At 57.8% G+C, this 26,446-nt stretch overlaps 1 protein-coding gene and 1 non-coding gene across 2 annotated transcripts in view; one reads left to right on the forward strand and one right to left on the reverse strand.

Moving 5' to 3' along the window:
* Positions 1–4,921: 4,921 nt before the first annotated feature.
* Positions 4,922–4,993, reverse strand: TRNAP-AGG (transfer RNA proline (anticodon AGG)). Its single transcript has one exon. It is a non-coding gene; the product is annotated as a tRNA-Pro (tRNA).
* Positions 4,994–12,412: 7,419 nt separating this feature from the next.
* The window catches only part of LOC146752010 (violet-sensitive opsin-like), a 17,362-nt gene continuing 3,328 nt past the window's right edge, over positions 12,413–26,446 (forward strand). The window contains exons 1-4 of the mRNA XM_085533207.1: positions 12,413–12,782; positions 17,083–17,251; positions 19,238–19,403; positions 21,581–21,837. Of these exons, the coding sequence (XP_085389333.1) occupies positions 12,437–12,782; positions 17,083–17,251; positions 19,238–19,403; positions 21,581–21,837 (938 nt within the window). The 5' untranslated portion in view covers positions 12,413–12,436. The remainder of the gene's footprint in view (positions 12,783–17,082; positions 17,252–19,237; positions 19,404–21,580; positions 21,838–26,446) is intronic.

Here is a 26,446-nt window from a genome sequence, read left to right on the forward strand (position 1 = left end):
GCCCGTCGTCTCTCTGCTCTTTGCTGTTGGCGGCGGCCGCTTCCATTCTTTGGGCAGACAAGTGCTTCAGCACCTCGGACAGCTCCTGCCGCCACGTGGTCACATCCCGCTGCCACGTGGACAGCTCGTCCCTGATGGCGGCCATCGCATCCCTCATGGTGGACATCTCCTTTCTCATGGCGGCCATCTCCACCTCCCGGCCTTCAGTCTGTCCCTCTGCCCGTCCTTCCTCCTTGTCCTGCTCCTTCCTCCCCATGGCTGCCACCTCTTGGTGCCTCTCGGCCACCCCGTCCCTCAGCAAGTCCAGCTCGTTCCTCATTGCAGACACCTCGGCCCTCAGCGCGGCCATCTCCTTCCTGACTGCAGCCTCCTCCTCCTGCCGTCCTTCATCCCGTCCTTCCTCCTCATCCTCCTCCTTCCTCCTCATGGCGGCCTCCCCTTGGTGCCTTGTGGCCACCTCAGCCCTCAGCGCGGTCAGCTCATCCCTCAGCACGGCCAGCTCGTCCCACAACGCGGTCAGCTTATCCCTCATCGAGGCTGTCCCGTCCATCATCGAGGCCGTTCCATCCATCATTGGGGCCGTCCCATCCTTCAGTGGGGCCAGCTCATCCCTCAGCGCAGCCACCTCGTCCCTCAGTGCGACCAGCTCATCCCTCAGTGGGGCCACCTCGCCCCTCATTGGTGCCGTCTCGTCCCTCATTGGTGCCGTCTCGTCCCTCATTGGTGCCGTCTCGTCCCTCATCGGGGCCGTCCCATTCCTCAACGCGACCAGCTCATCCCTCAATGAAGCCACCTCATCCCTCATCGGGGCCGTCCCGTACTTGAGCGCATCCACCTCATCCTTCAGCGTGGCCACATCGACCCTCATTGGGTTCAGCTCATCCCTCATCGGGATCATCCCATCCCTCAGTGCAACCAGCTCGTCCTTCAGCACAACCAGCTCATCCCTCAGCGGGGCCTCCTCGTTCCTCATCGGGGCCATCCCATTCGTGAGCACGGCCAGCTCGTCCCTCAGCGCGTCCACCTCAGCCCTCAGCACGGCCACCTCATTCCTCACTGGGGGCATCCCATCCGTCATCGGGGCCGTCCCATCCATCATTGGTGCCGTCCCGTCCATCATAGGGGCCGTCCTGTCCCTGAGCACGGCCACCTCGTCCCTCAATACAACCAGCTCATCCTTCAGCTTGTCCATCTCATCCCTCATCGGTTCTGTCCCATCCCTCATCGGTTCCGTCCTGTCCCTCATCGGTTCCATCCCATCCCTGAGCGCCGCCAGCTCCCCCTTCATCGCACCCAGCTCGTTCCTGATGGCGTCCATCTGTTCCCCCATGGCAGCCACCTTCTCCTTGGCCGCCCCCGCCTGTTCCCTGGCCTCAGCCACCACGTCCCTCCAGTTGTCCTCCCTGTCCCTCCCCACCTCGGAGCCCAGCAAGTCCACGCGCTCCCTCCACTCTGCCAGCTCATCCTGCAGCTCCTCGGCTCTGGCCGTGGCCGTGGCCGCCTGAGCCCTGGCTGCGGCCAGATCGCGCTCCATCTGCCCCCATTGCGCCTCGTGGCCGGCGTGCAGAGCGCCCAGCTCCTCCTGCAGCGTCCCCAGCTCCGCCTGCAGCAGCGCCAGAGGGGCTGGGGGGACACGGAGGGGGGTCACCGGCCCTATAGGGGAACTTGGGGTGTTGGGGGGGAGGTAGAGTGAGGGGGCACTTGGGAGGTGTGGGGTGAGGGGGCACTTGGGGGCAGGGGAGAGGTGTGGGGATGGAGGGTGAGGGGGCACTTGGGGGGTGTGGGGGGGAGGTAGGGTGAGGGGGCACTTGGGTGGCAGGAGAGAGGTGTGGGGTAAGGGGCACTTGGGGGGTGTGGGGTGTGGGGGCACTTGGGGGGCATGGGGGGGAGGTAGGGTGAGAGGGCACTTGGGGGGCAGGGGAGAGGTGTGGGGTGAGGGGGCACTTGGGGGCAGGGGAGTGTGGGGTGGGGTGGCAGTGGGGATGGGGGGTGAGGGGGTCACTTGGAGGGCAGAGAGTGTGGGGTGAGGGGGCACTGGGGCAGGGGGTGGCTGTGGGGTCCCCCACAGTGTATTCATTCCTATGGGATCCCTCCCCATGCTGTCCCCAGCCCTATAGGGCCCCATCCCTATAACATCCCCATCCCTATAGGTCCCCATCCCTATAACATCCCCATCCCTATAACGTCCCCATCCCTATAACGTCCCCATCCCTATAACGTCCCCAGCCCTAGAGGTCCCCATCTCTATAACGTCCCCAGCCCTATAGGTCCCCATCCCTATAACGTCCCCATTCCTATAGGACCCCATCCCTATAATGTCCCCAGCCCTATAGGGCTCTATCCCTATAATGTCCCCAGCCCTATAGGTCCCCATCCCTATAACATCCCCATTCCTACAGGGCCTGCTCCCTGTGGAGTCCCATCCCTATAGGGTCCCCTTCCTATAGGATCCTATCTCTATTGCTGCCCTCATCCTTATAGAGTTTCCATCCCTATGGGGTCTCTGCCCCTATAGGTCTCCATCCCTATGACTTCCCTATCCATATAGGGTCCCCATTCCTATGGGGTCTCTGCCCATATAGGTCTCCATCACTATGATTTTCCTATCTATTTGGGTCCCCATTCCTATGGGGTCTCTGACCTTTTAGGATCTCCATCCTTATAGGGTCTCCTTCCTGCAGGGTGCCCTCCCTGTAGGATCCCCCTCCCTATAGGGTCCCCATCATCATCATGTCCCCATCCCTATAAGTTTCTGTCCCTATGGGGTCATGTCCCTATAGGGTCCCCTCCCCATGCGGTCCCCATTCCTATAGGGTCTCAGTGTCTATAGGGTCCCCTCTCCATGGGATCCCATCCCTATGGGGTCTCTGTCTCTACAGGGTCCCCATTCCTACAGGGTCTCCATCCCTATGGGGTCATGTCCCTATAGGGTCCCCTCCCCATGGGGCCCTAATCCTTGTAGGGCCTCAGTGTCTATAGGGTCCCCTCCCCATGGGATCCCATCCCTATGGAGTCTCTGTCTCTACAAGGTCTCTGTCCCTATGGGTTCCCCTCTCTATGGGATCCCCATCCCTATAAGCTCTATAGGGTCTCCTATGGGGTCTCTGTCCCTATAGGGTACCTTCCCCATGCGGTCCCCATCCCAGTAGGGCCTCAGTCTCTATAGGATCCCCTTCCCATGGGATCCCATCCCTATGGAGTCTCTATCTATACAAGGTCTCTGTCCCTATGTGGTCCCCTCTCTATGGGATCCCACCCCTATAAGCTCTATAGGGTCTCCTCTATGGGGTCTCTGTCCCTATAGGGTCCCCTCCCCATGGGATCCCCATCCCTATGGAGTCTCTATTTCTACAGGGTCTCAGTCCCTATGGGTTCCCCTCTCTATGGGATCCCATCCCTATGAGCTCTATAGGGTCTCCTATGGGGTCTCTGTCCCTATAGGGTCCCCTCCCCATGGGGCCCCACCCCTATATGGTCTCAGTGTCTATAGGGTCCCCTCTCTATGGGATCCCCATCCCTATGGAGCCTCTATCTCTACAAGGTCTCAGTCCCTATGGGTTCCCCTCTCTATGGGATCCCTATAAGCTCTATGGGGTTTCCTCTATGGGGTCTCTGTCCCTATAGGGTCCCCTCCCCATGGGATCCCCATCCCTATGGAGTCTCTGTCTCTCCTACAGGGTCTCAGTCCCTATGGGTTCCCCTCTCTATGGGATCCCATCCCTATAAGCTCTATAGGGTCTCCTATGGGGTCTCTGTCCCTATAGGGTCTCCTCCTATGGGGTCTCTGTCCCTATAGGGTCCCCCCATTGCTGCTCACCCCTGTCCTCCATGTTGGCTGTGGTGGCTCCGCTGTCCCGGTAACCGGCTCTGGGAGACGGCAACGGAACCGCGGCACCAGCAGCACCAGGAGCAGCAGGAGCACCACAGTATAACCAGCACCACTAACACCAGTATCACCAGTATAACCAGTATAACCAGTATAACCAGCACCAGTATCACCAGTAACACCAGTATAACCAGTATAACCAGCACCAGTATCACCAGTATCACCAGGAGCACCAGTAACACCGCAGTATAACCAGCACCAGTAACACCAGTATCACCAGTATAACCAGTATAACCAGTATAACCAGCACCAGTATCACCAGTAACACCAGTATAACCAGTATAACCAGCACCAGTATCACCAGTATCACCAGGAGCACCAGTAACACCGCAGTATAACCAGCACCAGTAACACCAGTATCACCAGTATAACCAGTATAACCAGTATAACCAGCACCAGTATCACCAGTAACACCAGTATAACCAGTATAACCAGCATCAGTATCACCAGTATCACCAGTATCACCAGTAACACCACAGTATAACCAGCACCAGTAACACCAGTAACACCAGTAACACCAGTATAACCAGTATAACCAGCACCAGTAACACCAGTAACACCAGTATAACCAATAACACCAGTATAACCAGTATCACCAATAACACCAGTGTAACCAGTATCACCAGTAACACCAGTATAACCAATAACACCAGTACAACCAGCACCAGTATCACCAGTATCACCAGTATAACCAGCACCAATATCACCAGTAACACCAGTATTACCAATAACACCAGTATAACCAGCACCAGTATCACCAGTAACACCAGTATAACCAGTATCACCACTATAACCAGCACCAGTATCACCAGTATCACCAGTATAACCAATAAAACCAGTATCACCAGTATAACCAGCACCACTAACACCAGTGTAACCAGTATAACCAGTAACACCAGTATAACCAGCACCAGTATCACCAGTGAGGTCACTTGGGGGTTCCCACTTATGTGTCACGTGGGGTCCCAGTGACGTCACGTCACTTTTGGGCTCAGATTTGGGGCTTTCTGCAAAAAAAAAGAACTGCAGCATTTCGGGCTCGTCCGGGATTTGAACCCGGGACCTCTCGCACCCTAAGCGAGAATCATACCCCTAGACCAACGAGCCGCCATAGAGATTAATGGGGCTGAGGGAAATGGGGTTGTAATGGGGCGGCCCCAAATGGGACCCCAAATGGGACCCCAAACCCCCAAACAAACTGCCCCATAACTGCCCCATAACTGCCCCATAACCATAACATCTACCACAAACCACCCCATAACTGCCCCACATCTGCCCCATAACAGCCCCATATCAACCCCAAAACCACCCCATAACTGCCCCATATCTGCTCCATAACACCTACCCCAAAATCACCCCATAACTGCCCCATATCTGCTCCGTATCTGCCCCATAACATCTACCACAAACCACCCCATAACTGCCCCATAACTGCCCCATATCTGCCCCATAACAGCCCCATATCAACCCCAAAACCACCCCATAACTGCCCCATATCTGCTCCATAACATCTACCACAAACCACCCCATAACTGCCCCACATCTGCCCCATAACAGCCCCATATCAACCCCAAAACCACCCCATAACTGCCCCATATCTGCTCCATAACATCTACCCCCAAATCACTCCATAACTGCCCCATATCTGCCCCATAACTGCCCCATAACATCTACCCCAAAATCACCCCATAACTGCCCCATATCTGCTCCGTATCTGCCCCATAACCGCCCCCAATCTGACCCATAACTACTCCTCAACCACCTCAAGTGACCCCACAACTACCAGTTGCCCCTTAACCACCCTAAGTAACCCCATAACCACCCCATAACCACCCCAAACCCCACCCTAAACTGCCCAAACCACCCCATAACCACCCCACACCACTCCATAACCACCACAAATCCCCCCATAGACACCCCATAACCACCCCATAACCACCCCAAACCTCCATAAACTGCCCCAAAGCACCCCATAACCACCCCGTAACCACCCCAAATCCCCCAAAAGCCACCCCATAACCCCCAGACTGCCCCAAATCACCCCATAACCACCCCCAAACATACCCTAAACTGCCCCATAGCCACCCCATTCCACACTAAACTGCCCCAAACCCCCCATAACCACCCCAAACTCACCCTAAATTGCCCCAAATCCCCCCATAACCACCCCATCCCATCCTAAACTACCCCATAACCACCCCTTCCCACCCTAAACTGCCACAAAGCACCCCATAATCACCCCATCCCACCCTAAATTGCCCCATAACCACCCCAAACCCACCCTAAACTGCCCCAAACCACCCCATAACCACCCCATAACCACCCTAAACCGCCCCAAGCCACCCCATAACCACCCCATAACCACTCTAAACTGCCCCAAACCTTCCCATAACCACCCCAAACCCACCCTAAACTGCCCCAAACCACCCCATAACCACCCCATAACCACCCTAAACTGCCCCATAGCCACCCCATTCCACACTAAACTGCCCCAAACCACCCCATAACCACCCCAAACCGACCCTAAATTGCCCCAAACCACCCCATAACCACCCCAAACCCACCCTAAATTGCCCCACATCCCCTCATAACCACCCCTTCCCACCCTAAACTGCCCCATAACCACCCCAAGCCCACCCTAAACTGCCCCAAGCCACCCCATAACCACCCCATCCCACCCTAAACTGCCCCAAACCCCCCATAACCACCCCATAACCACCCTAAACTGCCCCAAACCACCCCATAACCACCCAAACCCACCCTATATTGCCCCAAATCCCCCCATAACCACCCCATCCTATCCTAAACTACCCCATAACCACCCCATCCCACCCTAAACTGCCCCAAACCACCCCATAACCACCCCATAACCACCCCATAACCACCCCATAACCACCCTAAACTGCCACAAACCACCCCATAACCACCCCATAACCACCCTAAACTGCCACAAACCACCCCATAACCACCCCATAACCACCCTAAACTGCCCCAAACCATCCCATAACCACCCCTTCCCACCCTAAACTACCCCATAACCACCCCAAGCCCACCCTAAACTGCCCCAAACCATCCCATAACCACCCCATCCCACCCTAAACTGCCCCAAAGCACCCCATAACCACCCCATAACCACCCTAAACTGCCCCAAACCCCCCCATAACCACCCCATCCCATCCTAAACTACCCCATAACCACCCCTTCCCACCCTAAACTGCCACAAAGCACCCCATAACCACCCCAAACCCACCCTAAACTGCCCCAAACCACCCTATAACCACCCCATAACCACCCTAAACTGCCTTAAACCACCCCATAACCACCCCAAACCCACCCTAAACTGCCCCAAACCACCCTATAACCACCCCATAACCACCCTAAACTGCCTTAAACCACCCCATAACCACCCCATAACCACCCTAAACTGCCCCAAACCACCCTATAACCACCCCATAACCACCCTAAACTGCCTTAAACCACCCCATAACCACCCCATAACCACCCTAAACTGCCCCAAAGCACCCCATAACCACCCCATAACCACTCTAAACTGCCCCAAACCACCCCATAACCACCCCATAACCACCCTAAACTGCCCCAAACCATCCCATAAGCACCCCATAACCACCCTAAAGTGCCCCATAACCACCCCAAACCCACCCTAAACTGCCCCAAACCACCCTATAACCACCCTATAACCCACCCTAAACTGCCCCAAACCACCCTATAACCACCCCATAACCACCCTAAACTGCCCCAAACCATCCCATAACCACCCCATCCCACCCTAAACTGCCCCAAACCACCCCATAACCACCCCATAACCCACCCTAAACTGCCCCAAACCACCCCATAACCACCCCATAACCACCCTAAACCGCCCCAAGCCACCCCATAACCACCCCATAACCACTCTAAACTGCCCCAAACCTTCCCATAACCACCCCAAACCCACCCTAAACTGCCCCAAACCACCCCATAACCACCCCATAACCACCCTAAACTGCCCCATAGCCACCCCATTCCACACTAAACTGCCCCAAACCACCCCATAACCACCCCAAACCGACCCTAAATTGCCCCAAACCACCCCATAACCACCCCAAACCCACCCTAAATTGCCCCACATCCCCTCATAACCACCCCTTCCCACCCTAAACTGCCCCATAACCACCCCAAGCCCACCCTAAACTGCCCCAAGCCACCCCATAACCACCCCATCCCACCCTAAACTGCCCCAAACCCCCCATAACCACCCCATAACCACCCTAAACTGCCCCAAACCACCCCATAACCACCCAAACCCACCCTATATTGCCCCAAATCCCCCCATAACCACCCCATCCTATCCTAAACTACCCCATAACCACCCCATCCCACCCTAAACTGCCCCAAACCACCCCATAACCACCCCATAACCACCCCATAACCACCCCATAACCACCCTAAACTGCCACAAACCACCCCATAACCACCCCATAACCACCCTAAACTGCCACAAACCACCCCATAACCACCCCATAACCACCCTAAACTGCCCCAAACCATCCCATAACCACCCCTTCCCACCCTAAACTACCCCATAACCACCCCAAGCCCACCCTAAACTGCCCCAAACCATCCCATAACCACCCCATCCCACCCTAAACTGCCCCAAAGCACCCCATAACCACCCCATAACCACCCTAAACTGCCCCAAACCCCCCCATAACCACCCCATCCCATCCTAAACTACCCCATAACCACCCCTTCCCACCCTAAACTGCCACAAAGCACCCCATAATCACCCCATCCCACCCTAAACTGCCCCATAACCACCCCAAACCCACCCTAAACTGCCCCAAACCACCCCATAACCACCCCAAACCCACCCTAAACTGCCCCAAACCACCCTATAACCACCCCATAACCACCCTAAACTGCCTTAAACCACCCCATAACCACCCCAAACCCACCCTAAACTGCCCCAAACCACCCTATAACCACCCCATAACCACCCTAAACTGCCTTAAACCACCCCATAACCACCCCATAACCACCCTAAACTGCCCCAAAGCACCCCATAACCACCCCATAACCACTCTAAACTGCCCCAAACCACCCCATAACCACCCCATAACCACCCTAAACTGCCCCAAACCATCCCATAAGCACCCCATAACCACCCTAAAGTGCCCCATAACCACCCCAAACCCACCCTAAACTGCCCCAAACCACCCTATAACCACCCTATAACCCACCCTAAACTGCCCCAAACCACCCTATAACCACCCCATAACCACCCTAAACTGCCCCAAACCATCCCATAACCACCCCATCCCACCCTAAACTGCCCCAAACCATCCCATAACCACCCCATAACCACCCTAAACTGCCCCATAACCACCCCAAGCCCACCCTAAACTGCCCCAAACCACCCCATAACCACCCCATAACCACCCTAAACTGCCCCAAACCACCCCATAACCACCCCATAACCACCCTAAACTGCCCCAAACCACCCCATAACCACCCCATAACCACCCTAAACTGCCTTAAACCACCCCATAACCACCCTAAACTGCCCCAAACCACCCATAACCACCCCAAACCCACCTTAAACTGCCCCAAACCACCCCATAACCACCCCATAACCACCCTAAACTGCCCCAAACCACCCCATAACCACCCCAAACCCACCTTAAACTGCCCCAAACCACCCCATAACCACCCCATCCCACCCTAAACTGCCCCAAACCACCCCATAACCACCCCATCCCACCCTAAACTGCCCCAAACCACCCCATAACCACCCCATAACCACCCTAAACTGCCCCAAACCATCCCATAAGCACCCCATAACCACCCTAAAGTGCCCCATAACCACCCCAAACCCACCCTAAACTGCCCCAAACCACCCCATAACCACCCCATAACCACCCTAAACTGCCCCAAACCACCCTATAACCACCCCATAACCACCCTAAACTGCCCCAAACCACCCCATAACCACCCCATAACCACCCTAAACTGCCCCAAACCACCCCATAACCACCCCATAACCACCCTAAACTGCCCTCAAACTGCCCCATAACCATCCCACGATCACCCCAAACTGCTACAAGCCCCCAATAACCCCCCCCAAACCACCCCTTAGCCCCACAAACTCTCCCAAACCACCCCACAGTCACCCCATAACCACCCTTAAACCTCCCCAAATCCCCCCATAACCACCCCAAACCAACACACAATTGCCCCATAACCACCCTAAACCACCCCAAATCCCCCCATAACCACCCCAAACCACCCCACAGTCACCCCATAACCACCCTTAAACCTCCCCAAATCCCCCCATAACCACCCCAAACCAACACACAATCGCCCCATAACCACCCTAAACCACCCCAAATCCCCCCATAACCACCCCAAACCACCCCACAATCACCCCATAACCACCCTAAACCACCCCAAATCCCCCCATAACCACCCAAACCACCCCATAATCACCCCATAACCACCCTAAATCCTCCCATAACCACCTCAAACAACCCTACAATCACCCCATAACCACCCCAAACCCCCCCATAACCACCCCAAATCACCCCAAATCCCCCCATAACCACCCCAAATCCCCCCATAACCACCCCAAATCCCCCCATAACCACCCTAAACCACCCCAAATCCTCCCATAACAACCCCACAATCACCCCATAACCACCCTATACCAACACACAATCACACCATAACCACCCCAAACCACCCCAAATCCCCCCATAACCAACCTAAACCACCCCAAATCCCCCCATAACCACCCTAAACCACCCCAAATCCCCCCATAACAACCCCACAATCACCCCATAACCACCCTAAACCACCCCAAATCCCCCCATAACCACCCCAAATCCCCCCATAACCACCCTAAACCACCCCAAATCCTCCAATAACCACCCCACAATCACCCCATAACCACCCTAAACCAACACACAATCACACCATAACCACCCCAAACCACCCCAAATCCCCCCATAACCACCCCAAATCCCCCCATAACCACCCAAATCCCCCCATAACCACCCCAAACCACCCCATAACCACCCCAATCCCCTCAAAACTGACCCAAATCCCACATAACCACCCCACAACCGCCCCATATCTGCCCCCAAACCCCCTCACCCCCCCCCCCCGCCCCATACCCCCCCACACTGATCCCCTTAGCAGTGCTTAGTCCCAAATCCGGGGGCTTAGCGCCCCAAATCCCCCCGTTTACCCTGGATAAAACGCTCATCCCCGCTCATCCCCTAATCCTCTTGGCCCCATATATGAGACCCCACTGCACTCACAGCCCCCTACTGCCGCCCCGCTGTCCCCGATCACCACCCACTGCCCCCGACCGCCGCCCCATTGCTGCCCCCATTGCCACCCCATTGCCCCCCACTGCCACCCATTGCCCCCCATCGCCTCACCCCATTGCCCCCACTGCCACCCCATTGCCCCCACTGCCACCCCATTGCCCCCATTGCCACCCCATTGCCACCCCATTGCCCCCTATCACCTCACCCCACTGCCCCCATTGCCACCCCACTGCCCCCCATTGCCGCCCCCTATCGTCCCCACCTCCCATCGCCACCCCACTGCCATCCCTGCCTGCTGCCCCATTGCAGACCCCCATCGCCTCCCCATTCTCCCTGATACCACCCCCCACTGCTGCCCCCCATCAGCACCCCATTGCCAATAGCTGCCCCCATCTCCACCCTCATTATTACCCCACTGTCCCCAATAGCCACCCCCACCTCCATCCCCCATTACCCCATTGCCCCCAATAGCTGCCCCCACCTCCACCCCTTCCCCCCCCATTGACCCCAATAGCCACCCCCACTGCAGCCCCCCATCACCCCAATATCCCCCAATAGCTGCCCCCACCTCCACCCCCATCACCCCCCCATTGTCCCCAATAGCCACCCCCATTGCACCCCACAGTCCCCAGCAGCTGCCCCCATTTCTGCCCCCCACCTCTGCCCCTTCACCCCCCATTCTCCACAATAGCTGCCCCCACCACCGCCCCCCATCACTCCATTGCCCCCAATAGCCACCTCCATTGCTGCCCCCCATCACCCCATTGCCCCCAATAGCCGCCCCCATCACTGCCCCCCATCACCCCACAGCCCCCAATAGCTGCCCCCACCTCCACCCCCCATCACCCCACAGCCCCCAGTAGCTGCCCCCATCACCGCCCCCCATCACCCCATTGCCCCCAATAGCCGCCTCCATTGCTGCCCCCCCATCACCCCATTGCCCCCAGTAGCCACCCCCATCACTGCCCCCCATCACCCCACAGCCCCCAGTAGCTGCCCCCATCACTGCCCCCCATCACCCCACAGCCCCCAGTAGCTGCCCCCACCTCTACCCCCGATCACCCCACAACCCCCAATAGCTGCCCTCACCTCTACCCCCCACCTCTGCCCCCTTCAACCCCCATTCCCCCCCAGTATCTCCCCCCATCACCGCCCCCCATCACCCCACACCCCCACCAGCCGCCCCCAGCCCTCGATCCCCACATCGCATCCCCCCGCCATGTCCTCGGACGACGACTTCTACCTGTTCACCAACGGGTCGGTGCCGGGCCCATGGGACGGCCCCCAGTACCACATTGCGCCGCCGTGGGCCTTCTACCTGCAGACGGCCTTCATGGGCTCCGTGTTCGCCGTGGGCACCCCACTGAACGCCGTGGTGCTGTGGGTCACCGTGCGCTACAAGCGGCTGCGCCAGCCCCTCAACTACATCCTGGTCAACATCTCGGCCAGCGGCTTCGTCTCCTGCGTGCTCAGCGTCTTCGTCGTCTTCGTGGCCAGCGCCCGCGGATACTTCGTCTTTGGGAAGAGGGTCTGTGAGCTGGAGGCCTTCGTCGGCACCACTGGGGGTACGAGGGGCTGTAGGGGCTGTGGGGGCTGTGGGGTTGGGTATGGGGTTGGTGGTTCCAGTTGGGCAGGTTGGGTGATGGTTGACCCCATAGGGTTGGATGAGTTGACCCCAAGGGTTTGGTGTAGGGTAGGGACCAAAACTCCTTTGTCTTCGGGAAGAGGGTCTGTGAGCTGGAGGCATTCGTCAGCACCACTGGGGGTAAGAGGGGAGGGGGCAGTAGGGGCTGTAGGGGCTGTGGGGTCTGTAGTGCCTGAGGGGTTGGGTATGGGGTTGGTGGTTCCAGTTGGGCAGGTTGGGTGATGGTTGACCCCATAGGGTTGGATGGGTTGACCCCAAGGGGTTGGTGTAGGGTAGGGACTAAAACTCCGTCGTCTTCGGGAAGAGGGTCTGTGAGCTGGAGGCCTTCGTCGGCACCACTGGGGGTACGAGGGGCTGTAGGGGCTGTGGGGGCTGTGGGGTTGGGTATGGGGTTGGTGGTTCCAGTTGGGCTGGTTGGATGATGGTTGACCCCATAGGGTTGGATGGGTTGACCCCAAGGGGTTGGTGTAGGGTAGGGACTAAAACTCCTTCGTCTTCGGGAAGAGGGTCTATGAGCTGGAGGTCTTCATCAGCACCACTGGGGGTACGAGGGGCTGTGGGGGCTGTAGGGGCTGAGGGGTCTGTGGGGTCTGTAGGGGTTGTAGGGTCTGAGGGGTTGGGTATGGGGTTGGTGGTTCCAGTTGGGCAGGTTGGGTGATGGTTGACCCCATAGGGTTGGATGGGTTGACCCCAAGGGGTTGGTGTAGGGTAGGGACCAAAACTCCTTCGTCTTCGGGAAGAGGGTCTGTGAGCTGGAGCCCTTCATCGGCACCACTGGGGGTATGACAGGAGGGGCTGTAGGGGTTGTAGGGTCTGAGGGGTTGGGTATGGGGTTGGTGGTTCCAGTTGGGCTGGTTGGGTGATGGTTGACCCCATAGAGTTGGATGGGTTGGCTATGGGGTTGATGGTTCCCATTGGGATGTTCCAGTTGGGCTGGATGGGTTGACCCCAAGGGGTTGGTGTAGGATAGGGACCAAATCTCCTTCATATTCAGGAAGAGGGTCTGTGAGCTGGAGGCCTTCGTTGGCACCACTGGGGGTACGAGGGGCTGTAGGGGCTGTAGGGGCTGTGGGGTCTGTAGGGGCTGTAGGGCCTGAGGGGTTGGGCATGGGGTTGGTGGTTCCAGTTGGGTTGATCAAGTTGGGCTGGTTGGATGGGTTGACCCCAAGGGGTTGGTGTAGGGCAGGGCCCACAAATCCATTGTCTTAGGGAAGAGGGTCTGCGAGCTGGAGGTCTTCATTGGCACCACTGGGGGTATGAGGGGCAGGGGGCTGTAGGGGCTTTGGGGGCTTTAGGGGTTGTGGGGCCTGTAGGGGCTGTAGGGTCTGAGGGGTTGGGTATGGGGTTGGTGGTTCCAGTTGGGCTGGTTGGGTGATGGCTGACCCCATAGAGTTGGATGAGTTGACCCCAGGGGGTTGGTGTAGGATAGGGACCAAAACTCCTTTGTCTTCGGGAAGAGGGTCTGTGAGCTGGAGGTCTTCATTGGCACCACTGGGGGTATGACAGGAGGGGCTGTAGGGGTTGTAAAGCCTGAAGGGTCTATGGGATCTGTAGGGTCTGTAGGGCCTGAGGGGCTGGGTATGGGGTTGATGGTCCCCATTGGGTTGTTCCAGTTGGGTTGACCCCATGGGGTTGGTGTGGGACAGAACCCACAACTCCTTGGCCTTTGGGAAGTGGGTCTGTGAGATGGAGGCCTTCGTTTGCACCACTGGGGGCATGGGGGGCTTTGGGGTCTGTTGGGTCTGTAGGGCCTGAGGGGTTGGGGATTGGATCGGTGGGTCCCATTGGGTTGTTCCTATTGGATTGTGTTGGGCAGTGACCCCAATAGGGGTTGATTGTGTGGTGGTTGACCCCATAGAGCCACCCCTTTAGTGTTGACCCCATAGAGTTTGGTCGCCTGGTAGTTGAGTCCTTAGGGCTGTCCCCATAGTGTTTATCCCATAGTGTTTATTGGGTGGTGGTTGTCCCTATAGAGTTGTCCCTATGGCATCGGTTCAGTGGTGGCTGTTACCATAGGGTTGACCCCATAGAACTGACACCATAGGGATTGCTTGAGTTGTAATTGTCCTCATAGGGTCGACCCCATGGGGTTGACCCCACAGAGTTTGTTGGGTCGTAGTAGACCCCTTAGTGACCCATAGCATTGAATGTACAGGTGTTGGTCAGGTGGTAGTTGACCCCATAGAGTTGTTCCCATAGGGCTAACCCCATAGGGATGTGCTGGGTGGTGCCTGACCCCACAGAGTTGTCCCGATAGCACTGACCCCACAGGGATTGGTTGAGTGATGGTTGAACCCATAGGGCTGTCCCTATAAGATTGACCCCATGGGATTGGATGGGTGATGGTTGACCCCATGGACTTGTCCCCATAGGGTTGACCGCCATTTTGCTGTCCCTATACAGTTCCTGCCTAAAGGGCTGCCCCATAGGGCTGGTGATGTCTGTCTCTCCCTATAGGGTTGGGGATGGGCAGGCCACCCCTATAGGCCTTGTTGGGTGCTGGCTGCCCAATGGGGCTGGTGCCATCTGTCCCTATGGGGCGTGTGATGCATGTGGGTCCCTATAGGGCTACTGATATGTGGGGCCACTATAGGGCTGGTGCTGTCTGTGTGTCCCATAAGGTGCTGTCCATGTGTCCCATAGGGTGGAGCTGCCCCATAGGGTGGAGCTGTCCATTAGGGTGGTGCTGTCCCATAGGGTGGAGCTGTCCATTAGGGTGGTGCTGTCCCATGTGGAGCTGTCCATGATGGTGGTGCTGTCCCATGTGGAGCTGTCCATGATGGTGGTGCTGTCCCATGTGGAGCTGTCCATGATGGTGGTGCTGTCCCATGGGGAGCTGTCCGTGATGGTGGTGCTGTCCCATGTGGAGCTGTCCATGCTGGCGGTGCTGCCCCATGTGGAGCTGTCCATGATGGTGGTACTGACCCATGTGGAGCTGTCCATGATGGTGGTACTGACCCATGTGGAGCTGTCCATGATGGTGGTGCTGCCCCATGTGGAGCTGTCCATGCTGGCGGTGCTGCCCCATGTGGAGCTGTCCATGATGGTGGTACTGACCCATGTGGAGCTGTCCATGATGGTGGTGCTGTCCCATGGGGAGCTGTCCATGATGGCGGTGCTGTCCCATGTGGAGCTGTCCATGATGGTGGTACTGACCCATGTGGAGCTGTCCATGATGGTGGTGCTGCCCCATGTGGAGCTGTCCATGATGGTGGTGCTGTCCTATGTGGAGCTGTCCATTAGGGTGGTGCTGTCCCATGGGGAGCTGTCCATGATGGCGGTGCTGACCCATGTGGAGCTGTCCATGATGGTGGTGCTGTCCCATGTGGAGCTGTCCATGATGGTGGTGCTGTCCCATGTGGAGCTGTCCATGATGGTGGTGCTGTCCCATGGGGAGCTGTCCATGATGGTGGTGCTGTCCCATGGGGAGCTGTCCATGATGGCGGTGCTGACCCATGTGGAGCTGTCCATGATGGTGGTGCTGTCCCACGTGGAGCTGTCCATGATGGTGGTGCTGTCCCATGTGGAGCTGTCCATGATGGTGGTGCTGTCCTATGTGGAGCTGTCCATGATGGTGGTGCTGTCCCATGGGGAGCTGTCCATGATGGCGGTGCTGACCCATGTGGAGCTGTCCATGATGGTGGTGCTGTCCCATGTGGAGCTGTCCATGATGGTGGTGCTGTCCCATGGGGAGCTGTCCATTAGGGTGGTGCTGTCCCATGGGGAGCTGTCCATGCTGGCGGTGCTGTCCCATGTGGAGCTGTCCATGATGGTGGTGCTGCCCCATGTGGAGCTGTCCATGATGGTGGTGCTGACCCATGTGGAGCTGTCCATTAGGGTGGTGCTGTCCCACGTGGAGCTGTCCATGATGGTGGTACTGACCCATGTGGAGCTGTCCATGATGGTGGTACTGACCCATGTGGAGCTGTCCATGATGGTGGTACTGACCCATGGGGAGCTGTCCATGATGGTGGTGCTGCCCCATGTGGAGCTGTCCATGATGGTGGTGCTGTCCCATGTGGAGCTGTCCATTAGGGTGGTGCTGTCCCACGTGGAGCTGTCCATGATGGTGGTACTGACCCATGTGGAGCTGTCCATGATGGTGGTACTGTCCCATGTGGAGCTGTCCATGCTGGCGGTGCTGTCCCATGGGGAGCTGTCCATGCTGGCGGTGCTGTCCGTGTGTCCCACACGCCCGGCGCTGTCCGTGTGTCCCTTAGGGCTGGTGACGGGCTGGTCTCTGGCCTTCCTGGCCTTCGAGCGCTACATCGTCATCTGCAAACCCTTCGGCAACTTCCGCTTCAGCTCCCGCCATGCCCTGCTCGTGGTGGTCGCCACGTGGTGCATCGGGGTCGGGGTCGGCCTGCCGCCCTTCTTTGGATGGAGCCGGTGAGGGGGGGGGGGGGATTGGGGGGTTATGGGGGGTTATGGGGGGGGTTATGGGGGGAATATGGGGGGCTATGGGGGGAATATGGGGGGCTATGGGGGGACTATGGGGGGTTATGGGGGGAATATGGGGGGTTATGGGGGGACTATGGGGGGTTATGGGGGGAATATGGGGGGTTATGGGGGGACTATGGGGGGTTATGGGAGGACTATGGGGGGTTATGGAGGGTTATGGGGGGATTGGGTGGGGTTATGGGGGGACAATGGGGGGATTGGGTGGGGTTATAGGGGACTATGGGGAGTTATGAAGGGTTCTGGGGGAATTGGGGGGGTTATGGGGGGGACTATGGGGAGTTATGGGAGGACTATGGGGGGTTACGGGAGGACTATGGGGGGTTATGGGGGGACTATGGGGGGTTATGGGGGGATTGGGGGGGGTTATAGGGGAACTATGGGGAGTTATGGGGGGACTATGGGGGGTTATGGGAGGACTATGGGGGGCTATGGGAGGACTATGGGGGGTTATGGGGGGACTATGGGGGATTATGGGGGGACTATTGGTGTTATGGAGGGTTATGGGGGGATTGGGGGGGGTTATGGGAGGACTATGGGGGTTTATGGAGGGTTATAGGGGGATTGGGTGGGATTATGGAGGGTCAATGGGGAGATTGGGTGGGGTTATAGGGGACTATGGGGGGTTATGGAAGTTTATGGGGGGATTGCGGGGGGTTATGGGGTTACTATGGGGGTTATGGGGGGACTATGGGGGGTTGCGGGGAGACTATGGGGGGTTATGGAGGGTTATGGGGGGATTGCGGGGGGTTATGGGGTTACTATGGGGGTTATGGGGGGACTATGGGGGGTTGCGGGGAGACTATGGGGGGTTATGGAGGGTTATGGGGGGATTGCGGGGGGTTATGGGGTTACTATGGGGGGTTATGGGGGGACTATGGGGGTTGCAGGGGGACTATGGGGGGTTATGGAGGGTTATGGGGGTATTAGGGGGGCTATGGGGGTACTACGGGGGATTATGGGAGGCTATGGGGGAACTATGGGGGGGATGTGGGGTTATAGGATTGTGATGGGGGCTTAGGGATGAGTATGGGTTGTTATGGGAGGTGTGTAGGGGGCTGCTGGGTGGATATGGGTGTTGTAGGGGTGTGGGGGGGGGGCTGTGGGGGCTGTATGTGGGTCTGCAGGGGGTTGTATGGGGGGTTCTGGGGGGTCTGATGGGGGATGTGGGGGGTTATGTGGGGTTGTGGGAGGCTATGAGGGGTTCTAGGAGGGGTATGTGGTCATATGGGGGGTGGGGGGGTTATAGGGGGCTCATGGGGAGTGAGGGGAGTAATGGGGTGGCTGTGGGAGGCTATTGCTTGGCTGTGGGGGGGTTCTTGGGGGGCTATGGGGGGCTGTGCATGGGTTATGGGGGACATGGGGATGCCATAGGGGCACATAGGGATGCCATAGGGGTACATAGGGATGCCATAGGGACACATAAGGATGCCATAGGGGCACATAGAGTTGCCATAGGGGTACATAGGGATGCCATAGGGACACATAAGGATGCCATAGGGGCACATAGAGTTGCCATAGGGACACATAGGGATGCCATAGGAACACATAACGATTCCATAGGGGCACATAGGGATGCCATAGGGACACATAGGGATGCCATAGGGCCACATAATGATGCCATAGGGGCATATAGGGATGCCATAGGGACACATAGGGATGCCATAGGGGCACATAGGGATGCCATAGGGACACATAGGGATGCCATAGGGCCACATAATGATGCCATAGGGGCATATAGGGATGCCATAGGGACACATAGGGATGCCATAGGGCCACATAATGATGCCATAGGGGCACATAGGGATGCCATAGGGACACATAGGGATGCCATGGGAGTACATAGGGATGCCATGGGAGCACATAGGGACACCATAGGGGCACCATGGGGTGCTCTATAGGTGCTGCCCCCCACAGGTACATGCCTGAGGGGCTGCAGTGCTCGTGTGGCCCCGACTGGTACACGGTGGGCACCAAGTACCGCAGCGAGTATTACACCTGGTTCCTCTTCATCTTCTGCTTCATCGTCCCCCTCTCCCTCATCATCTTCTCCTACTCCCAACTGCTGAGTGCCCTGCGAGCCGTGAGTGGGGGGGATGGGGGGGATGGGTGGGGAGAGGGAGGGCTGTGAGTGGGAGAGGAATGGGGGGGGAGAGTGGGGAGAGGGAGAGGGGAGGGGGAATGAGGAGAGGGAGAGGGAGGGATGGAGAGAGGGAGGGATGTGAGTGGGAGAGGGCTGGGGGATGGCGGGAGAAGGAAAGGGATCCCATCCATCCACCTATCCCATCCATCCCACCCCATCCCATCCATCCATCCCATCCATCCCATCCCATAATATAACCCCCATCCCATCCCATAATATAACCCCCATCCCATAATATAACCCCCATCCCATCCCATAATATAACCCCCATCCCATAATATAACCCCCATCCCATAATATAACCCCATCCCATAATATAACCCCCATCCCATAATATAACCCCCATCCCATCCCATACCCCCATCCCATAATATAACCCCCATCCCATCCCATCCCATCCCATCCCATCCCATCCCATCCCATCCCATCCCATCCCATCCCATAATATAACCCCCATCCATCCCATCCATCCCATCCCATAATATAACCCCCATCCCATAATATAACCCCATCCCATAATATAACCCCATCCCATAATATAACCTCATCCCATAATATAACCCCCATCCCATCCCATCCCATCCCATCCATCCCATCCTATCCCATCCCATCCCCCCATCCCATCCCATCCCATCCCATCTATCCCATCCCATCCCATCCCATCCCATCCCATCCCATCCCATCCCATCTATCCCATCCCTCCCATCCCATCCCATCCCATCCCCCCAATCCCATCCCATCCCATCCCATCTATCCCATCCCATCTATCCCATCCCATCCCATCCCATCCATCCCATCCCATCTCATCCCATCCATTCAGCCCATCCTATTCAGCCCACCCCATAATACCCCATCCCATCCCATCTCCACCCCCATCCCAACCCCATTGCAATTATTATCCCCATTCCCATCCCATACCATTGTGCCCATCCCATCCCATCCCATCCCATCCCATCCCATCCCACTGTGCCCATCCCATCCCCGTCCCAACCCCATTGCAATTCTTATCGCTATTCCCATCCCATCCCATTGTGCCCATCCCATCCCATCCCATCCCATCCCATCCCATCCCATCCAATTGTGCCCATCCCATCCCATCCCATCCATCCCATCCCATCCCATCCCATCCCATCCCATCCCATCCCATCCATTCATCCCATCCCTCCCACCTTATCCATCCCATCCCATCCATCCCATCCCATCCCATCCCATCCCATCCCATCCCATCCCATCCATCCCATCCTATCCCATCCCATCCCATCCCATCCCATCCCATCCCATCCCATCCCATCTATCCCATCCCTCCCATCCCATCCCATCCCATCCCATTGTGCCCATCCCATCCATCCCATCCCATCCCATCCCATCCCATTGTGCCCATCCCATCCCATCCCATCCCATCTATCCCATCCATCCCATCCATCCCATCCCATCCCATCTATCCCATCCCATCTATCCCATCCCATCCCATCCCATCCATCCCATCCCATCCCATCCCATCCCATCCCATCCCATCCCATCCCATCCATCCCATCCATCCCATCCCATCCCATCTATCCCATCCCATCCCATCCCATCCCATCCCATCCCATCCCATCCCATCCCATCCCATCCCATCCCATCCCATCCCATCTATCCCATCCCATCCCATCCATCCCATCCCATCTATCCCATCCCATCTATCCCATCCCATCCCATCCCATCCATCCCATCCCATCCCATCCCATCCCATCCCATCCCATCCCATCCCATCCCATCCATCCCATCCATCCCATCCCATCCCATCTATCCCATCCCATCCCATCCCATCCCATCCCATCCCATCCCATCCCATCCCATCCCATCCCATCCATCCCATCCTATCCCATCCCATCCCATCCATCCCATCCCATCCCATCTATCCCATCCCATCTATCCCATCCCATCCCATCCCATCCCATCCCATCCCATCCCATCTATCCCATCCCTCCCATCCCATCCTATCCCATCCCATCCCCCCCATCCCATCCCATCCATCCCATCCCATCCCATCCCATCCCATCCCATCCCATCCCATCCCATCCCATCCCATCCCATACCCCCACCCCATAATACAACCCCCCTCCCCTCCCACGCAGGTGGCAGCCCAGCAGCAGGAGTCGGCCACGACGCAGAAGGCCGAGCGGGAGGTGTCGCGCATGGTGGTGGTGATGGTGGGCTCGTTCTGCGTGTGCTACGTGCCGTACGCGGCGCTGGCCATGTACATGGTCAACAACCGCGACCACGGGCTGGACCTGCGCCTCGTCACCATCCCGGCCTTCTTCTCCAAGAGCGCCTGCGTCTACAACCCCATCATCTACTGCTTCATGAACAAGCAGGTGGGGGGATATGGGGGGTTATGGGGGGAATATGGGGGGTTATGGGGGGAATATGAGGGGTTATGGGGGGAATATGAGGGGTTATGGGGGGATTGGGGGGGGTTATGGGGGGATTGGGGGGGGTTATGGGGGAACTATGGGGGGTTATGGGGGAAATATGAGGGGTTATGGGGGGACTATGGGGGGTTATGGGGGGATTGGGGGGGTTATGGGGGAAATATGAGGGGTTATGGGGGGATTGGGGGGGGTTATGGGGGAATTATGGGGGGTTATGGGGGGGAATAAGAGGGGTTATGGGGGGAATATGAGGGGTTATGGGGGAATTATGGGGTGTTATGGGGGGACTATGGGGGGTTATGGGGGACTATGGGGGTTATGGGGGGAATAGAGGGGTTATGGGGGATTGGGGGGGTTATGGGGGGAATTATGGGGGGTTATGGGGGATATGGAGGGTTATGGGGGGATTGGGGGGATTATGGGGGGATTGGGGGGGTTATGGGGGAACTATGGGGTGTTATGGGGGGACTATGGGGGGTTATGGGGGGATTGGGGGGGGTTATGGGGGGACTATGGGGGGTTATGCGGGGATTGGGGGGGTTATGGGGGGGAAATATAAGGGGTTATGGGGGGGTTGGGGGGGGTTATAGGGGAATTATGGGGGGTTATGGGGGGATTGGGGGGATTATGGGGGATTGGGGGAGGTTATGGGGGAATTATGGGGGCTTATGGGGGGAATATGAGGGTTATGGGGGGATTGGGGGGGGTTATGGGGGGACTATGGGGGGTTATGGGGGGATTGGGGGGGGTTATGGGGGACTATGGGGAATTATGGGGGACTATGGGGGGTTATGGGGGACTATGGGGGGTTATGGGAGGACTATGGGGGGTTATGGGGGGAATATGAGGGGTTATGGGGGGATTGGGGGGGGTTATGGGGGGACTGGGGGGGTTATGGGGGGATTGGGGGGGTTATGGGGGATTGGGGGGGGTATGGGGGAATTATGGGGGGTTATGGGGGGACTATGGGGGTTATGGGGGGACTATTGGGGGTTATGGGGGATTGTGGGGGGTTATGGGGGGACTATGAGGGGTTATGGGGGATTGGGGGGGGTTATGGGGGAATTATGGGGGGTTATGGGGGGAATATGAGGGGTTATGGGGGGACTATGGGGGGTTATGGGGGGACTATGGGGGGTTATGGGGGATTGGGGGGGTTATGGGGGGAATATGAGGGGTTATGGGGGGACTATGGGGGATTATGGGAGGACTATGGGGGGTTATGGGGGGAATATGAGGGGTTATGGGGGGGTTGGGGGGGGTCATGGGAGGACTATGGGGGGTTATGGGGGGAATATGGGGGGTTATGGGGGAACTATGGGGAGTTATGGGGGGATTGGGGGGGTTATGGGGGAAATATGAGGGGTTATGGGGGGACTATGGGGGGTTATGGGGGAAATATGGGGGGTTATGGGGGGATTGGGGGGGGTTATGGGGGGAATATGAGGGGTTATGGGGGGACTATGGGGGGTTATGGGGGAAATATGGGGGGTTATGGGGGGATTGGGGGGGGTTATGGGGAAATATGGGGGGTTATGGGGGGATTGGGGGGGGTTATGGGGGAATTATGGGGGGTTATGGGGGAACTATGGGGGGTTATGGGGGGATTGGGGGGGGTTATGGGGGGACTATGGGGGGTTATGGGGGGAATATGGGGGGTTATGGGGGGACTATGGGGAGTTATGGGGGGACTATGGGGGGTTATGGGGGGATTGGGGGGGGTTATGGGGGAACTATGGGGAGTTATGGGGGGAATATGAGGGGTTATGGGGGGAATATGGGGGGTTATGGGGGTACTATGGGGAATTATGGGTGGACTATGGGGGGTTATGGGGGGATTGGGGGGGGTTATGGGGGGAATATGAGGGGTTATGGGGGGATTGGGGGGGGTTATGGGGGAATTATGGGGGGTTATGGGGGGATTGGGGGGGTTATGGGGGGACTATGGGGAGTTATGGGGGGACTATGGGGGGTTATGGGGGGAATATGAGGGGTTATGGGGGGAATATGAGGGGTTATGGGGGGACTATGGGGAGTTATGGGGGACTATGGGGGGTTATGGGAGGACTATGGGGGGTTATGGGGGGACTATTGGGGTTATGGAGGGTTATGGGGGGATTCAGGGGGGTTATGGGGGGACTATGGGGGTTATGGGGGTACTATGGGGGGTTATGGGGGTTATGGGGGGATTCGGGGGGGTTATGGGGGGACTATGGGGGGTTATGGGGGTACTATGGGGGGTTATGGGGGGATTGGGTGGAGTTATGGGGGGACAGTGGGGGGATTGGGTGGGGTTATAGGGGACTATGGGGGGTTATGGAGGGGGGAAATGGGGGGGCGGGGGGGGGCAGGTAGAGGGGGATAGGACAGGATGGGGGGGCAGATGGGGGGACACCTGGGTGGGAATGGATGTGGGGGGACAGGTTTGGGGGAGACAGATGGGGGGGACAGATGGGAACAGATGGGGGGGGTCAGGTAGAGGGGGATAGAATAGACTGGGGGGGACAGATGGGGGGTCACCTGGGTGGGAACAGATGGGGGGGGGGACAGATGGGATAGAGACGGGGGGGGACACTTGGGTGGGGACAGATGGGGGGCACAGGTTGAGGGGGACAGGACAGGTTGGGGGGGGAGATGGGGGGGGACAGCTGTGGGTTGCAGGTAGATGAGGGTACAGATGGGATGGGGACAGACGGGGACAGATGGGGGGGGTCAGGTAGAGGGGGATAGGATAAATTGGGGGGACAAAGAGGGGAGAACAAATGGGGACAGATGGGGGTTCAGGTAGGGGGGGACAGGACAGGATGGGGGGGCAGATGGGGGTCACATGGGGGGGACACTTGGGTGGGAATGGATGGGGGGGGACAGATGGGATGGGGACAGTGGGGGGATGCAGATGGGGGGACACCTGGGTTGGGACAGATGGGGACAGATGGGGGGGGACAGGACAGGTGGGGGGGGGACAGATGGGGACAGATGGGGGGGGAAAGATGGGATAAGGGATAAGGACAGTGCGGTTGGGGGTAAATGGGGGGGGGACACCTGGGTAGGGACAGATGAGGACAGATGGGGGGGGACAGGACAAGCGGGGGGGACAGATGGGGGGAAAAAGGGGGGGATGGATGGGGACAGATGGGGGGGGTCAGGTAGAGGGGGGCAGGACAGGATGGGGGGGCAGATGGGGGACAGATGGGGACAGATGGGGGGACAGATGGGGGGACACCTGGATGTAAACAGATGGGGAGGGGACAGATGGGGGGGGACAGATGGGGGGGGACAGATGGGGGGGGACAGATGGGGGGGGACAGATGGGGGGACAAAGGGGGGGATGGATGGGGACAGATGGGGGGGTCGGGGCAGAACAGGATGGGGGGGCAGATGGGGGGGGACAGATGGGGGGGACAGATGGGGGGACAAAGGGGGGGGATGGATGGGAACAGATGGGGGGGTCAGGGCAGAACAGGATGGGGGGGCAGACGGGGGACAGATGGGGACTGATGGGGGGGACAGATGGGGGGACACCTGGGTGGGGACAGGTGGGATGGAGACACCTGTATGGAGACAGATGGGGAGGGGACAGATGGGGGGACAGATGGGGGGGGACAGGTGGGGGGTCAGATGGGGGGTCAGGTCAGGGGACATGTAAAGGGGGACACATCAGAACACGTGGGAGGGGGACAACACCTGGATGGGGGCAGCTGGGATGGGAACATTTGGGGTGGGGGGCACATGGAGGCACATGGGGTGGGGGTATTTGGGGTGGGGGTATTTGAAGTGGGGGTATTTGGGGTGGGGGTATTTGGGTGGGGGTATTTGGGGTGGGGGTATTTATTTGGGGTGGGGGTATTTGGGGTGGGGGTATTTGGGGTGGGGGTATTTGGGGTGATGGTATTTGAAGTGGGGGTATTTGGGGTGGGGGTATTTGGGGTGGGGGTATTTGGGATGGGGGTATTTATTTGGGGTGGGGGTATTTATTTGGGGTGGGGGTATTTGGGGTGGGGGTATTTGGGGTGGGGGTATTTGGGGTGGGGGTATTTATTTGGGGTGGGGGTATTTATTTGGGGTGGGGGTATTTGGGGTGGGGGTATTTATTTGGGGTGGGGGTATTTGAGGTGGGGGTATTTGGGTGGGGGTATTTGGGGTGGGGGTATTTGGGTTGGGGTATTTGGGGTGGGTGTATTTATTTGGGGTGGGGGTATTTGGGGTGGGGGTATTTATTTGGGGTGGGGGTATTTATTTGGGGTGGGGGTATTTGGAGTGGGGGTATTTGGAGTGGGGGTATTTATTTGGGGTGGGGGTATTTGGGTGGGGGTATTTGGGGTGGGGGTATTTATTTGGGGTGGGGGTATTTGGGGTGGGGGTATTTGGGGTGGGGGTATTTATTTGGAGTGGGGGTATTTGAAGTGGGGGTATTTGGGGTGGGGGTATTTATTTGGGGTGGGGGTATTTATTTGGGGTGGGGGTATTTGAAGTGGGGGTATTTGGGGTGGGGGTATTTGGGGTGGGGGTATTTGGGTGGGGGTATTTGGGGTGGGGGTATTTGGGGTGGGGGTATTTGGGTGGGGGTAT

The sequence above is a fragment of the Coturnix japonica genome, unplaced genomic scaffold (assembly GCF_054131305.1).
Source record: "Coturnix japonica strain WE unplaced genomic scaffold, WE-NBRP24 Scf055, whole genome shotgun sequence".
In the NCBI taxonomy this organism is placed as follows: Eukaryota; Metazoa; Chordata; class Aves; order Galliformes; family Phasianidae; genus Coturnix; species Coturnix japonica.